The following is a 15,338-nucleotide window of genomic DNA, read 5'->3' as shown; positions in this document are numbered from 1 at the left end:
CAGCGGGATAACGGCATCTTCGCAGACACTCAGAGAACAGCCGCGGCGCTGGCTGTCTCAGCGTCAAGTGACTAATCACAACAAGCTGCCACAAAGGAGCTCTGGCCTTTCCCCTAACGAATACTCCCCCCAAAGCACACACTGGCCCAAAGACAAAACTGTGATAATTCCCTGGATTTAAATAGACAGACGATGTGCAAATTATATATTTTATTTTTGAGAGCAGTATTTCAAAGCACCATTATAAAGAAGGGCTTCAAGTACACGATGACGAAGACAACGGAGACGGTGCTCTCTTGAGACAAAGAGCTACTAAATTCTGTCTGTCTCAACATAAGACTCTCGAAGTAAAAAGGGATTTCAAAGAAAAATGTCAGTAATAATTTATTCCCAAAGCTCACGAGGAATTCAGATGGAATCCTAACCGAGTGTTCAGCACACACCTTGCCCCCACGTCGGCAAAAATACAATCCTTCTGTACAGTGAGGCTGCCAGAGGTGTGTGGGTACCTGGGGGTTTGGGTCATTATAAAGAAGAGAACATTCTCCCATTAGGGGACATAGTTCCTCTTGCTGCTCAAACTTTGAAGAGCTTTGGGGGCCTTTGAAATATTGTGAGCTATTTTCTAATATAAGAATCCATAGGGGGAAAAAAAACCCCAATCCATAGTGTAGGCCAACAGAAGAAAGAAGCGTCATACTTAGTGCCCTGGTCATCTCCTGGTATTAAGCTCAACTGATGAGAGGTCTCAAGAGGTCACAGACACTCGTGTTCCCTCTGCAGAAATCCAAGCACAAACCCGCACGGCGGGTTAAGTTTGTGTAAAAAAAAGCAACTCCTCAGTGTCTCCCCCAAACGCTGCTCACAGAACAGTGCTGGTTTTACAGCGCTTGGGTTATGCTGAAGTGACCGTGGTGCCCCAGGACCTGGCAGCAAGGCACCACCGTGCCCAGGACAAGCCACCTACCTTGCTCCTCCGCCCCCCAGCACCAGCGCAATGGCGTTTCCAGTCAGAACACGGGCCAGGCGAGAAAAGTCGGAGTGACGGTCTGGCGGCTTCTGGAAGACGCGTTCGTACATCTCTATCTGCAGAAGGGAGGCAGAAGATGGTCACTCTAAAGGTGGGGCAGAGTCTACGCTACCCCAACAACATACTGCTAAAAATCTGATGGCTGTTTGTCAAAGGAAAAGAGGGTTAATGAACCATCCAAACAGTTCTAGTGATCACATGCGTCGTAGTACAGTATTTTCTTTGGAGCTACTCCTCTTTCCTGACAAGGATCTGAAGTTACTGGGAAGCATCCCAAGTCTGCCTCTGCACTACCTTTAGCATGGTTTTCGCAAGGATGGGGACCCTCCCGATGAGGAGGGCTCTGCTCCCTACACACACCTATCAATACGACCCTGAGGTGGTATTTACTGTCTTCAGCCACGCACGCATGCTGTGTCCAGCTCTGGAGTCCTCAGCACAGGAAGGACATGGACCTGTTGGAGCAGGGCCAGAGGAGGCCACGAAGATACCACGAGGGCTGGAGCCCCTCTGCTGTGAGGACAGGCTGAGAGAGTTGGGGGGGTTCAGCCTGGAGAAGAGAAGGCTCCGCAGAGACCTTAGAGCCCCTTCCAGTCCCTAAAGGGGCTCCAGAAAAGCTGGGGAGGGACTCTTGATCAGGGAGGGGAGCCATAGGATGAGGGGGAAGGGTTTGACACTGAAAGAGGGGAGATTGAGATGGGATATTAGGAAGAAACTCTTTGCTGTGAGGGTGGTGAGACCCTGGCCCAGGTTGCCCAGAGAAGCTGTGGCTGCCCCATCCCTGGAGGGGTTCAAGGCCAGGTTGGAGGGGGCTTGGAGCAACCTGCTCTGGTGGGAGGTGTCCCTGCCCAGGGCAGGGGGTGGCACTGGATGGGCTTTCCTTCCAACCTCCAACCCAAACCGTTCTGTGATTCTATGATTTTATGATCCATAAAGACGACATGAGCCCCTTATCCCTGTGTTTCCTAGAGTAAGGTGAAGTCAAACAATTTAAAGAGAACACTATCTGTGTCACAGTCAGTTCCACATCAGAATATCACCTAGTACCATTATGTCAGATCTCCTTTGATACATGGATTACAAGTAAAGTACAGCAAAGGGACCAGCCACCCAAGCAGGACTCTCTTACCAGCTTGGGCAGGCTTCTTCTGGAGAAGACTCTGCGCGGGCAGCGGAGGTGAAGATGGGCAGAACACCAGCTCCGCATGTTGAGCCATTCCACGGTTCGGGAAGGGAGAGGCCCATCCTCCTTATGGAGCAGAATGAGCTGCTTCTGGGCTCGGACCGCCGTGTTCTCCAGCATCTTCTCCAGCTACAGCACAGACCAAAGGAACGAGGGTGTCAGGTATTTACTGCTCCAGTAGCAGTTTAACAGAAATATGTATTGTGAAATACATATATATATATATATACACACACACACATCTATACATCTGACCCATATTCCCATCTGAATCTGCAGACACACTAAGGACCCTCAAACAAGATTGCTTTAGACAACTGCCCTGTTAGCTGTGGACTTCCATGGCATACAGAACTCCAAAATCAGACAAGGATTCAAACCCGACTACTTAAAAATGAATGCTTTTTACCTAAACCACAGCCCATTAAATGCACAGCACAGACACACGCTGTTCATGCAGAATGAGATCGCTGCCCAAGTCATACTTCAGCCTACAAATGTTCAGCATGTTTTGTTCTTTCACTTCCAATCAGACCCTTTTTTCCTCCTTGCATTCCTTATTTTTTTTTTTTTTTTTTTTTTGTTGATTTAGGCAACTGATGGAGACTGGCTTTTACTGTGCTTCCTGCCTCCCACAGACAGCCATGAGGAACCAACACAAAGTGACACACAGGAACGCTGCAGATGGTGCCAGTCCCAGGCTCTTGGGAGGTCAGACTCAGCGCTGCGCAATCCTAACAAACCCACCAGTGACCTCCTTTTTAAATTTCTTGCAGAATTTATCTGCCCGGTCAAACAAGTTTGGTAATGAAAGATCAAAAATAAAAATAGATAGTAAGGGGGAAAAAAAAAGTACAGCTTACAATCTGTAATAAAATATACTAAATTATTCATACAATACAATTTATATCAATTTTTTCCTAGGCACACAGCATGAATTCCATCCAGGCAGTAAAGAATTTATCTCTCTATCTGGACATCCTGCAAAGAAATTCTGGACAGAGAGGCAAAGCTTCAAAGCGATTTGGGTTTTCATTTACCATTGGCCAGAATGACTCTTTAGAGGAAAAGAACTTCTATATAAAACTTGCCACTTCAGAGGATCCTCATTCAATTCTCTTTCTATTTATAATATGCTTTTCTCAGGAATATTTCATTATTGATGCTTCCCTGGGTATTAAACCCAGGAAAATTCATGAGTATGAAAGAACCTTCTTTGATGTGCATGGTGAAAGCTGCCAGTGCAGGAAGGAGCTATGTCCCCACCTCCCCAACGGTGGGCTCCTGCTCCCCCAGCCCCACGATGAGGATGCAGTCCGCCTGCCGGATGCAGCGCTGGGTCCAGGGGGTGAGGGTGCTGTCTGCCTGGTACAGCACGATACGGTGGATATCCTCCTGCTGGCCCAGCCAGCTGGTTAGTCGGTACTCATGGGTGCTGGGGACAGAAAAGGAAAAAAACATTAAAATAAAAAAACCCAAATTCAAACAGTTTTATATCACAGCTCCTGATAGAGAGAAATCTTACACATCAAGCACAAAGTCGTAAGGGCATCAGAGACCCGCATCTCTTCACAGAATCACATGGGGTTGGAAGGGACCTCTGGAGATCATCCAGTCCAACCCCCTGCCAGAGCAGGCTCACCCAGAGCAGGTCCCACAGGAATGTGTCCAGGTGGGGTTTGAATGTCTCCAGAGAAGGAGACTCCACCACCTCCCTGAGCAGCCTCTTCCAGGGCTCTGCCACCCTCACAGCAAAGAAGTTCCTCCTCATGTCGAGATGGAACTTCCCATGTTCCAGTTTGTGCCCGTTCCCTCTTGTCCTGTCCCTGGGCACCACTGAAAAAAGCCTGGCCCCATCCTCCTGACACCCACCCTTTAAGTCTTTATAGGCGTTGATCAGATCCCCCCTCAGTCTTCTCCAGACTAAACAGACCCAAGTCCCTCAGCCTCTCCTTGTAAGAGAGATGCTCGAGGCCCCTCATCATCTTTGTAGCCCTCTGCTGTACCCTCTCCAGCAGTTCCCTGTCCTTCTTGAACTGGGGAGACTGGATGATCTCTTGCTCATCCACTCTAGGAACCTTATCTGTCCACATTCCCAGGCTCCTGCTTTCTTTATTTCTTCATTATTTATACCACTAGACATATACACAGAGGAAAGAGGACGCAGCAATGCCCAACGTCAGCAAGTCTTCCATAGCACCCCTAAGGAGTACACAACACCCCCTTGGAGCAATCCTGCTTTTCCCATTTCACAAGTGAGAAAGCAGCTATGGAAAAAAAACCCCACCCACATTTGAACCAAATACTTGGAAACGCTGGTGTCTCAAACACCTTGATGAGAAAGCACAATATATGTTAAAACACGGGATTTTATTCCCAAGCGCCGTATATTTATAAGCCCAGCACGGTATCTCTCTGCATTCTCTCGTAAGCAATAAGGAGGGCAGGTACCTATCGAGCGCCGCAGAGCCCAGTCGCTGTTTGATGTTGTCGCTGGTGAGCAGCAGAGTCGGACCTGGAAGAACAAGTTTCACGGGTGAGAACCCTCCATCCAGCCCCCGCCACCCCGCAGTGAGTAGATGCAGCTGTAAGAAACGCAGGTCTGTGAGTCTGCTGTGAAGATCACGATGGATCAGGGCGTGCATCAGAGTCGTCGTGGAAGAAAGAGCTTCAAGGTCTTCACAAAGATTTTCACCTTTAAATACAATAACATCTGCCCATTCTCCGCATTCCCTGAGCCCTGTTACTGCACTAGTCTCAGCCCACACGCTCTCTTTTATTGCATTCCTCAGTCTCGCAGGGTGACAGTTTCCACTGCAGCTGCATTCTCACAGACAAAGAAAAGCAGAATATCACGTACCTTTCCCAACCATAGAAATCCCAGGAATCTGGTTTCAAAGAAAAAAAAGCTATTTCCTGACCTATTGAAATACATTATTTTTTCATCCTGCACCGAACCAACTCCCCAGATGAATCCTAAAGCTCCCTCTAGTACTGCTGCTTCTTTTTCAACACGCCAACAAGCATCTATATCCCTACCAGCCCCAAGCAGAGACCCCCAAATCCCTAGGGCACAGTCCCATTCCCACCGCTTCCACCGCCCAGACAGGCCCCCGCACATCTGGCGTCAGCGTTACACCAGAGATGAACTTTGGTGGACGTAAAGTTTCTTGCAGGCACTTTAGTCTATTTTTCTCATTACCAGTTCCATTCCACCAGCAGCAACACACGCCATATGCGGTGGGGGTTGCGGAATAACTGCAGCTAAATACAAAAAAAAAAAAAAAAAGCAAAGCAAAGAAAACCTAAGGGATTAACCTCATACCTAAAGAAAAGATTATCTGTCTCGTACTGAGAGAGAAACGTGCATTTACAAAACATGAAAGAGCAGTTGCTTTGTATTAATGTTTTCGTAATGTAATCCTTCACTTTTTCATTAATAAGAACTGAAATTTATGTGCGAAGTAACAAAATACTTAATTATGTGAGGTCTCTCAAGGCATTAATAAAGCAGCCTGGCTTAATGTGTTTAGTAAAAATCAAGGAACCATGAAGGAAGGAACAACGTGGTAAAAGGTCGCAATTTCACACTTATATGCTCAAAAAGCAAAAACCGGCAGCACGGTGTCGGGAGCCGGCATCCTGACCTTCAGGGCAACTCACGTCCCCCCCAGTGCTCGGTTCCTCCTGCGAAGACTTCTCTTTGTTTTAACACACTTCAGTGTTAGACTTGAAAAGAACTCAGAAGTACGAGATCTGGACTTATGCAAAGCGTTTGACACTGTCCTGCACAACATCCTGGTCTCTACATCAGAGAGACTTGGTTTTGATGGATGGACCACTCGGTGGATCAGGAACTGCCTGGATGGCCGCACTCAAAGGGTTGCGGTCAACGGCTCAACATCCAAGTGGAAACCAGTGATAAGTGGCATTCCTCAGGGGTCGGTACTGGGACCAGTGCTATTCAACATCTTTGTCAGAGACATGGACAGTGGGATTGAGTGCTCCCTCAGCAAGTCTGTCGATGACACCAAGTTGTGTGGAGCGGTCGACGCGCTGGAGGGAAGGGATGCCATCCAGACAGACCTGGACAGGCTTGGGAGGTGGGCCCATGTGAACCTCAAGAAGTCCAAGTGCAAGGTCCTGCACCTGGGTCAGGGCAATCCCAAGCATAAATCCAGGCTGGGCAGAGAATGGATGGAGAGCAGCCCTGAGGAGAAGGACCTGGGGGTGTTGGTGGATGAGAAGCTCAAAACACCCCAGCAACGTGCACTGGCAGACCAGAAAGCCTCCCGCACCCTGGGCCGCATCCCCAGCTGCGTGGCCAGCAGGGTGAGGGGAGGGATTCTGCCCCTCTGCTCCGCTCTGGGGAGACCTACCCCCCAGTGCTGCCTCCAGCTCTGGGGCCACCAACGTCAGAAGGACATGGAGCTGTTGGAGCAGGACCAGAGGAGGCCACAGAGATGCTGCAAGAGCTGGAGCCCCTCTGCTGTGAGCACAGGCTGAGAGAGTTGGGGGGGTTCAGCCTGGAGAAGAGAAGGCTCCACAGAGACCTTAGAGCCCCTTCCAGTCCCTAAAGGGGCTCCAGGAAAGCTGGGGAGGGACTCTTGATCAGGGAGGGGAGCCATAGGATGAGGGGAAGGGTTTGACACTGAAAGAGGGGAGATTGAGATGGGATCTCAGGAAGAAATTCTTTGCTGTGAGGGTGGTGAGACCCTGGCCCAGGTTGCCCAGAGAAGCTGTGGCTGCCCCATCCCTGGAGGGGTTCAAGGCCAGGTTGGACGGGGCTTTGATCAACCTGGTCTGGTGGGAGGTGTCCCTGCCCAGGGCAGGGGGTGGGACTCAATGATCTTTAAGGTCCCTTCCAACCCAAACCATTCTGTGATTCCATGGTTTTTTCACCTTGTATTTTCAAACAGCCAAACAATGTTTGCTCTTTGTTACACTGATGATGAAGGAAGAGCAAACAAAAACGGACAAAAATATCCCATAAGTTGAGACCAAAAGATAAAAAAGTAAAAGCTGGTACAAAAGCATCAAAAGGAGGATGGACTTGAGAGTAGAATTTCATTTTCTCATCCTCCAATAAGGTTTATGATCATTGGTTCCTATGAAAACAATGACCCCAAAGCAGGGGGAAATAATTCCTAAGCCTTTCAAGAGCAGAACTGGTTAAACCTGCCCTTCCCTGCATCGGTGCTGCTGGAACGTCTGTCTGCAGGGAACAGACCCAAGGCTTGTGGCGGTTTTACCTCTTAATTTTTAACATTGGTCTATTCTTTGATCCGGTTCAAATTCAGCCTCACAAACAGTTGGGCCAGCACAGCTTTGGTTGAGGTAACGGGATTAAGAGAAGAAATACTCCTGACACTGCGTGCTCTGAAGACGGCGAGGGAGAGAGGGCAGGTCAACTCTGAAAAAGCATTCAACAGCAAAGTTATCATTTGTGTTCATTAACGTGTCAAAGTTCTCAGCAAAACAGAAATGATATGTAGAGCAAATATTCTTCTAGGGTATGTGACTTACAAAGCTTTATGACAGCGGTGGAAGTTTAGGAGGCAAAGAACGCACAGCCAGGAATGCAAAATGAGCTGAGGAATACAATAAAAATGTCACGTAAGGAGACTAACGACACGCTCCACCCCTGGGTTTGCCTGGTACCTCCCCACACCGCTCACCGGGATCCGAGAACACCAGCACAGGAGCCTGGAGGGCACCCCGCTGATCTGGTGGACCGGGGGAACATGCCCTAAGGGGAAACCATTAAACCCAGTGACCCAGCCAGAACGCCTTTATACAGGGCGAGGGGCAGGCTCTGTAGAGCTGGGGGGCACCTTTATGTCAGTGTCGTGGTTTAACCCCGGCCAGCAGCCAGGACCGTGCAGTTCTCCCCCTTGCCTCCCAGAAACGCAGGGGGAACAGGGGAAAGGGAAGGGGAAAAAATCTCATGGGTTGAGGTAAAGACAGTTTAATAGAAAAATAACAGAAAAATATATCGATATATTGTATATTCTTTTACCATCATTATTAAAGTAATACCGCACGAGCCACTCTCACCAGCCGGTGAATCAGTTGCCCAGCCTGTCCTGAGCAGTGATTGCGAATCCCCCTCCCGGCCAAACCCCATTTCTATACCCGGTGTGACATCTACGGCACGGGATATTCCACTGGCCATTCCATTTTCATTCTATGCTCCTCCTCAGCTTCTATGGGAAGCTGAAAAAAAGTCCCTGAATAGTATAAACATCACCTAGGAACAACTAACACAATATGCATTATTGACATCCGTTTCAAACCAAACCTGAACGGCAGCCACCCCCAGAAAGAAAAATAACCGTCCCAGCTGAAACCAGGACAGCTAGTCAAGGTGATGGCTACCTCACCTACAGGTACCTTGAATGGGGACAGGACACCCCCATCAAGTATCAAAAGAGCCTTGGAGAGGCACGTGGCTCCAGAAATCACGTTCACTCACTTCACTTTTGCACGTGGAAAAGAAGCCGTTCCCAGTATGTGACACAAACACTTGTGTACGGGCAGGGACACGGCTGTGCCGGCTCGGGGGGGCTCTGCCCAGCATCCCCCCTGCACACCACAGCGTGGCACAAAGATGCCCAAACCCTTGTTCATCCCCAGCACAGAACACGGCGATGCTTCCAACTGAACCAACTCTGTTTTGCTTCAGAAGTAACAACCATCTGCTCTACATTTCCAATTTCTAGCGAGTTCCCAATTAAATCAACCATTAAATAACCCTCCATTAATCTGATCGAGAACACCAACATATGCGTTCTCAAGTGCATGAAACGGAATGACCAAAAGTGTTATTTAAACTAAACCGCTGAGAGCAAGGAAGTAATAAAAGTCATTCTGAAGTGCACCCCCCCTCACACAGCCACACCAGGAGGCAGGAGGGTCGGGGACGGTGCGTTACCGCATCCTCACCACGCGCTGTCACGCTTACACACCATCCTCTGGCGACACTCTCCCCACACCTGACACCAGCCTCGCAGGCGACTTACTGCTGCTGTCGGCATCCTCCCTCCATCCCTCCATCCTCCAGCAGCTGCCTGCACCCTTCGGGGCCTCTTCGCTTTCTGCAGGATTAGACACGGGGTGAATAGCTAAGAACATAGGAGAGGTGATAGGAGGTAACGTTAAATATTTATCTAAGCCCAACGGTAACTCTCTGACTGCCACCAGCAGCAGATTGCTGGGGAACAGTATTACAGCGAGGAAAATGTAACGACATTCTCCCAGCCTCCAGCAATTTGCAGTTCATTAATTCCTCAAGCCAGAGGTGGTGACTTTTAATAGCCCCCCGGAGGATTTTTTTCTTTCAGCAAACTCGCTGGGATTCATAATCTCAGCTTTTATGGCCTTTAGGTGAGAAAACACGGCGTGGCAGCGGTCTTACCCCCAGGAACAGAGGATCATGATTCATGGGGAAACCTCATGGAGCATCGAAATGGGTACTCCAGAGCTGGCTGTTCTTCGGTACGGAGCTACAGGCCCGTGGAAGAGAAGTGAGGAGAGAAAAAAAAATATGCTGGCAAATATCAGAGTCTAGTTCATTTTATCTTTTAAGAATATCAGGCACTCAAGAGAAAGGTTCAGACAGCCCTTCAGAAAGGCTTCCATGCTCAAACCCTGCCCCAGTGAAGAGACAGAAGTGTCACACAAGAGACAGAATCACAGAATGACATGGGGTTGGAAGGGACCTCTGGAGACCATCCAGTCCAACCCCCTGCCAGAGCAGGTCCACCCAGAGCAGGTCCCACAGGAACGTGCCCAGGCGGGTTTGAATGTCTCCAGAGAAGGAGACTCCACCACCTCTCTGGGCAGCCTCTTCCAGGGCTCTGCCACCCTCACAGCAAAGAAGTTCCTCCTCATGTTTATGTGGGACTTCTTATACTCAAGTTTGTGCCCATTACCTCTTGTCCTGTCCCTGGGCACCACTGAAAAAAGCCCGGCCCCATCCTCCTGACACCCACCCTTTAAGTAACTCTCTTGTTCTTTCCAGAGATGAGCACACCATTCACTTCTGTAATTTTTTTCCCCACATAACACCAATTTCCTAAGATGTGAAGCAGTGGGAATAGAGATACCCTCGTTCTAAGTCTAATAAAACATGGTCAAAAAGTTGCCCAGAGAAATCAGAGGTCAAGGACTGATCTCTGATGGTCAGAAATGGTTGCAAATCCATCTCACCTGGAAAAAATACCTGCACAAAATGATACTGCCCAGTACAAAATGCGCTGAGGAAAAGATTTTATCACAGCAAACTTACTTGCCTGGACTTCATCAAAGAAGAAGTTATATTTGGCCTCACAGAAGTCTACAAAATTATGTGCCAAAGAGACAGAACTGATGAACGAGTTTGATGTCGCCCAGCAGAAGTTGTGCCAGGGTCCAGGCACCACATTAAACACTTGACATTTACATCTAATGTGTGTGTAAAGCAGGGAAATTCAGGCAGAGCCACAATTAAAACCTCCAATACGTTATTAGTAAAGATATTTCCAAGAGCATTCCAATACCTTATGCATTTTTAGAAACTAAAAGAAAGCTTATATTTAAAGGGCAGAAAGGAAGGAGAGAGACACATATGTTGGATTTGAATCCCTCTCTACTTCAGTTTGAATTTACATACGATCAGAGGGCTCCACATATAATTAGAATTTGCGCAGCCATGTGGTGTCATTTAGCTGGTCTCAGTAAAAGAACAAAGAAAAAAAAAACAACGAGGCAAATACTTTTAATAAAATTTGAAAATTGCAGAAGAGCTTTTCACAGAATCACAGAATGCTGTGGGGTTGGGAAGGGACCTCTGGAGATCATCCAGTCCAACCCCCTGCCAAAGCAGGTCCACCCAGAGCAGGTCCCACAGGAACGTGTCCAGGTGGGGTTTGAATGTCTCCAGAGAAGGAGACTCCACCACCTCTCTGGGCAGCCTCTTCCAGGGCTCTGCCACCCTCCCAGGAAAGAAGTTCCTCCTCATGTTGAGATGGAGCTTCTTACATTCAAGTTTGTGCCCATTACCTCTTGTCCTGTCACTGGGCACCACTGAAAAAAGCCTGGCCCCATCCTCCTGACACCCACCCTTTAAGTCTTTATAGGCGTTGATCAGATCCCCCCTCAGCCTTCTCTTCTCCAGACTAAAAAGACCCAAGTCCCTCAGCCTTTCCTCAGCACAGAGATGCTCCAGGCCCCTCATCATCTTTGTACCCCTCTGCTGTACCCTCTCCAGAAGTTCCCTGTTTTTCTTGAACTGGGGAGCCCAGAACTGGAGCTGGGTGGAAGTCATTGCTGAACTGCTCTCCATCATCTTTGAAAGGTCATCATCTGGAGAACAGGCAAGGTGCCTGAGGACTGGAGGAAAGCTTTATGATAAGAGATGCTCTCAGGTCTACTAGGATTAAGGGGAAAAAATATTAATAATAAAAATAGCCATCACGAACCTTGATCAGAATTCATCGTCACAGTTATCCTAACCTGAAACTTTTCACAGTAGCACCACGTGCCCACCTTCATCTCGCTCCGCTTCAGAAGCACAAAATTCTGTCCCTGATTTTTGGAATTTTTATATTCTACACCCTTTCCTCTGGAGACCCAAAGACCAAGATTCAAAGGGAGGGCTCCCACGCCGAAGCACACAAGGATGTAGTGCACAAGCAGCGGCGCAGCCCCAGCTCACCGTGCTCTGCAGGACTCGCCTCTCTCCTCAGTGCCCAGACCACCATTTCCACTCATACCTCTCTCAAGAGGAAGGTGGGACCAGGCAGAGTTATTGCCACCAAGGAACTGCTTCACCCTCCAGCTTTTAACACAACAAACCCCATGGAAACACGGGGACCCCTCAGTGTGTAACTGGGACACGGTCACACTGTCCAGAAACAGCGTCTGAATTATCATAAACCGCAGAAACACCAGATCTCAAAGAAACCAGCACGAGTTGGGTGGATGAAGCTGCGGGTGGTACCAGCCCTCGGTGGTCCCTGTGTGCAGAGCCCAGCACAGCCCAGCCAGCGGGCGCTGGGGCCCAGGGAGCCCAGTGTGGAGGACAGTCTGGTCACACCAGGAGTTCCCATTGCAAATGTCAGAGGAAAAACAGACAAAAATTGAAAAAAATATAATTAAGCCCACACAAGAGAATCAAGCAACCAGAGCAATAGGTCCCGCCTCATTGCCGGGAAAAGTGCTTTGGAGGGGAGGAACATTCTGAATGCTTTTTCCAGCTCTTGTGGACAGTACATATTAATTCATGGTGTTACGAAACCTCCACTATCAGACTGAGATATTCTATTTGTCGTTATTTTCACACTCCTTTAATAACATGAAAGCAGTTAAAAATTACAAAAAAAAAATAATCCTGTTAAACAGATTAACCTCCGGCCAGCTCCAGCCCACAGCGCTGCCAAATAGCCTTCTAATGCCACTTCCAGAAAAAGAAAAACCGTCTCCTAATCTCATTTTGCCGGGTGTGTTCCAGCCCAGCCGGTGTCCCCAGCTCTGCCCCCGGGATGTGGCTCATCCTGGAGAGCGGCAGGAGCCGGTACCTCCCGATGGTTCTTAAACCATCTCCCCGTTACTGCGTGACTTCTCCGGATTCCTTCTCTCCTCTTGTCTCCAACTTGCTCCGAGGGGATTCTCGGCATCGCTGCCACGTTCATCTAAGTTAATATTAACAGGAAGAGTAAAGAATTTGCTAAAATAATATATTATTATTAATTATAATTATAATTATTAATAATAATTAAGAATTGCAGAGAATGGCTGGAGAGCAGCCCTGAGGAGAAGGACTTGGGGGTGCTCGTGGATGAGAAGCTCAACATGAGCCAGCAATGTGCACTGGCAGCCCAGAAAGCCAACCGCATCCTGGGCTGCATCAGAGAAGTGTGGCCAGCAGGTCACGGGAGGCGATTCTGCCCCTCTGCTCTGCGCTCGTGAGACCCCACCTGGAGTCCTGTGTCCAGCTTTGGAGTCCTCAACACAGGAAGGACATGGACCTGTTGGAACGGGTCCAGCGGAGGGCCACAAAGATGATCAGAGGGATGGAGCACCTCCCCTATGAAGACAGGCTGAGAGAGCTGGGGTTGTTCAGCCTGGAGAAGAGAAGGCTCCGGGGAGACCTCATAGCAGCCTTCCAATATCTGAAGGGAGCCTCCAGGAGAGCCGGAGAGGGACTCTTTGTCAGGAAGTGTAGTGACAGGACAAGGGGTAATGGTTTTAAATTGGAAGAGGGGAGATTTAGATTAGATATTAGGAGGAAACTCTTTCCTGTGAGGGTGGTGAAGCACTGGAACAGGTTGCCCAGGGAAGTTGTGGATGCCCCATCCCTGGAAGTGTTTAAGGCCAGGCTGGATGGGGCTTTGCGCAACCTGCTCTAGTGGAGGTGTCCCTGCCCATGGCAGGGGGGTTGGAACTCGATGATCTTTAAGGTCCCTTCCAACTCTAACCATTCTGTGATTCCATTATTAAGTTGCAACAGAAAGCTAAACCCAACTGCTTCAGCCCCACACAAGCTCACGCAGCCCAAGGCCTCCCTCCACTGGAGGGTATTTAAAGCCCAGAACAATGAAAGAAAACAGCTCAAATGTTAAGTCAAGTGTTAAGTGGCAACGTCCGATTACAATTTGTAATTAAACAAAAAGTTCTAGAAAAACCAAAAGAGTAAACAACAGAAATATGCTCATAGCAGCAAACGGACACAGCGAAGCCCCTTATTTTCACAATTAGGAACAAGCACTCAAAGAGACTGCCTTAAGAGAAAGATTTTCAATTAAGCCTTCTCAAGCATATTAAACAACCCCTCTCGTTTCCATAAATACATTTAAGGTCTAATCACAGTTCACACCCAAACCCCAAGAGCTAATTAGCCAATTTGGAAGCAGGAGGCAGGGAAGCCCTCAGGTGGCAGCGGCACCAGGCTCTGGTGCACCAGCTGCTCCCCAGGGACCAAGGGGACCCCTCCACCCCCCCTCCCAGTCCCCCACGCACAAAACGGACCCGGTCCCAACGGTCAGGAGAATAACGAGACAATCTAAAAAATTAACTGAGCAAAATGCTCCACAGCGCTGACTTCACCACCCGTTTCATTTTTTGATGCAAAAAGTCAGAAGAAAAATCGTCCCAAAAACCCAGCCCCTCTCCTTGCAGCGAGGCACCATCTGGCACATCGCTCACAGCACTTTGTCACGCACCAGCGAGGGACACCCAACCAACTTACAGCCATAGGATAAAGGAGAAAATACAAAAGCTACCAAAAATAAAAAATAAATAAAAGAGAATGCTGCTTCTGCTAAAAAAAAAAAAAGATAAAAAAAATAAAGCCTGCACGAAAAGCCCTCCATAAAGTATGGAAACACGCCCAGCAAAGCACGGGCAGAAGGTCTGAAGGTTTAACCACCGTCTCAGAGGTTGGTGGGGCTGAATAAGCCAGAGGCTGACCCGAGAAGGGGGGCTGCCGAGGCCAGAGAGCTGGCTCCCCCAGCTGTGATTTCAGCCATCCGGGCAGCCGTGTTTTCACACAACCCTCCACTTCCCACCGCAGCCGCCTGCTCCGCTCTGGCAAGAACTTTGGATGCCAAGGTCGTAGAGCACCATCTATAGCTGCCAGGCACCCCCAGATGTCAGGCGAGGAAAAGAAAAGAAAAAGGAAGGGTGAAGGAGGAAAGGGCAAGTGATCAAAACAAAGCCCCTCGTTTGTTACGTTCTAGTTGCTGTCAACTAGATGGGTTCTTTTTATTCTGAATAGTCCAGAAACTTGAGTTTCTGTTTGTTTTATTTACAGGCTCCCGTTGCTGTCACGCATCAAAACAAGCTGGCAACGATCCCTAAGAAGTACCCATTAGCAATCCAGCCATGGCTGAGAGCTGTGCTCCCTTACGGATGCAAAATTCTTCTGCCATCTCAAAATAAGAGGAGTCTTCAAACACCCACAAAAGAGTTCTCGCTGTAACACATCTCCACCACAAGCTGCACGCACATCCCTCTTTCAAAAGGTTAAAGAGTTCAAGCATCAACAGCTTTTTCCTGTGCCTGCTCACCTAGAAGATTTTTTTAAGCAGAATAATAAGTGCCAGCTCCAGATACCCTTAAGGTCAAAAAGGAAATAACCAATAA

At 48.6% G+C, this 15,338-nt stretch overlaps 1 protein-coding gene across 2 annotated transcripts in view; it reads right to left on the bottom strand.

The window, feature by feature from the left end:
- The window catches only part of PNPLA7 (patatin like domain 7, lysophospholipase), a 146,928-nt gene that overhangs the window by 52,533 nt on the left and 79,057 nt on the right, over positions 1-15,338 (bottom strand). For both annotated transcript variants that reach the window (XM_074160969.1, XM_074160970.1), the window contains exons 22-25: positions 4,665-4,728; positions 3,480-3,648; positions 2,160-2,342; positions 968-1,086 (exon numbers count right to left, since the gene is read on the bottom strand). In XM_074160969.1, the coding sequence (XP_074017070.1) occupies positions 968-1,086; positions 2,160-2,342; positions 3,480-3,648; positions 4,665-4,728 (535 nt within the window). The remainder of the gene's footprint in view (positions 1-967; positions 1,087-2,159; positions 2,343-3,479; positions 3,649-4,664; positions 4,729-15,338) is intronic.

The sequence above is a fragment of the Numenius arquata genome, chromosome 19 (genome assembly GCF_964106895.1).
Source record: "Numenius arquata chromosome 19, bNumArq3.hap1.1, whole genome shotgun sequence".
Lineage (NCBI taxonomy): Eukaryota > Metazoa > Chordata > Aves > Charadriiformes > Scolopacidae > Numenius > Numenius arquata.
Note: the sequence above shows the minus strand (reverse complement) of the source record. Positions and strands in the feature narration are given on the sequence as shown.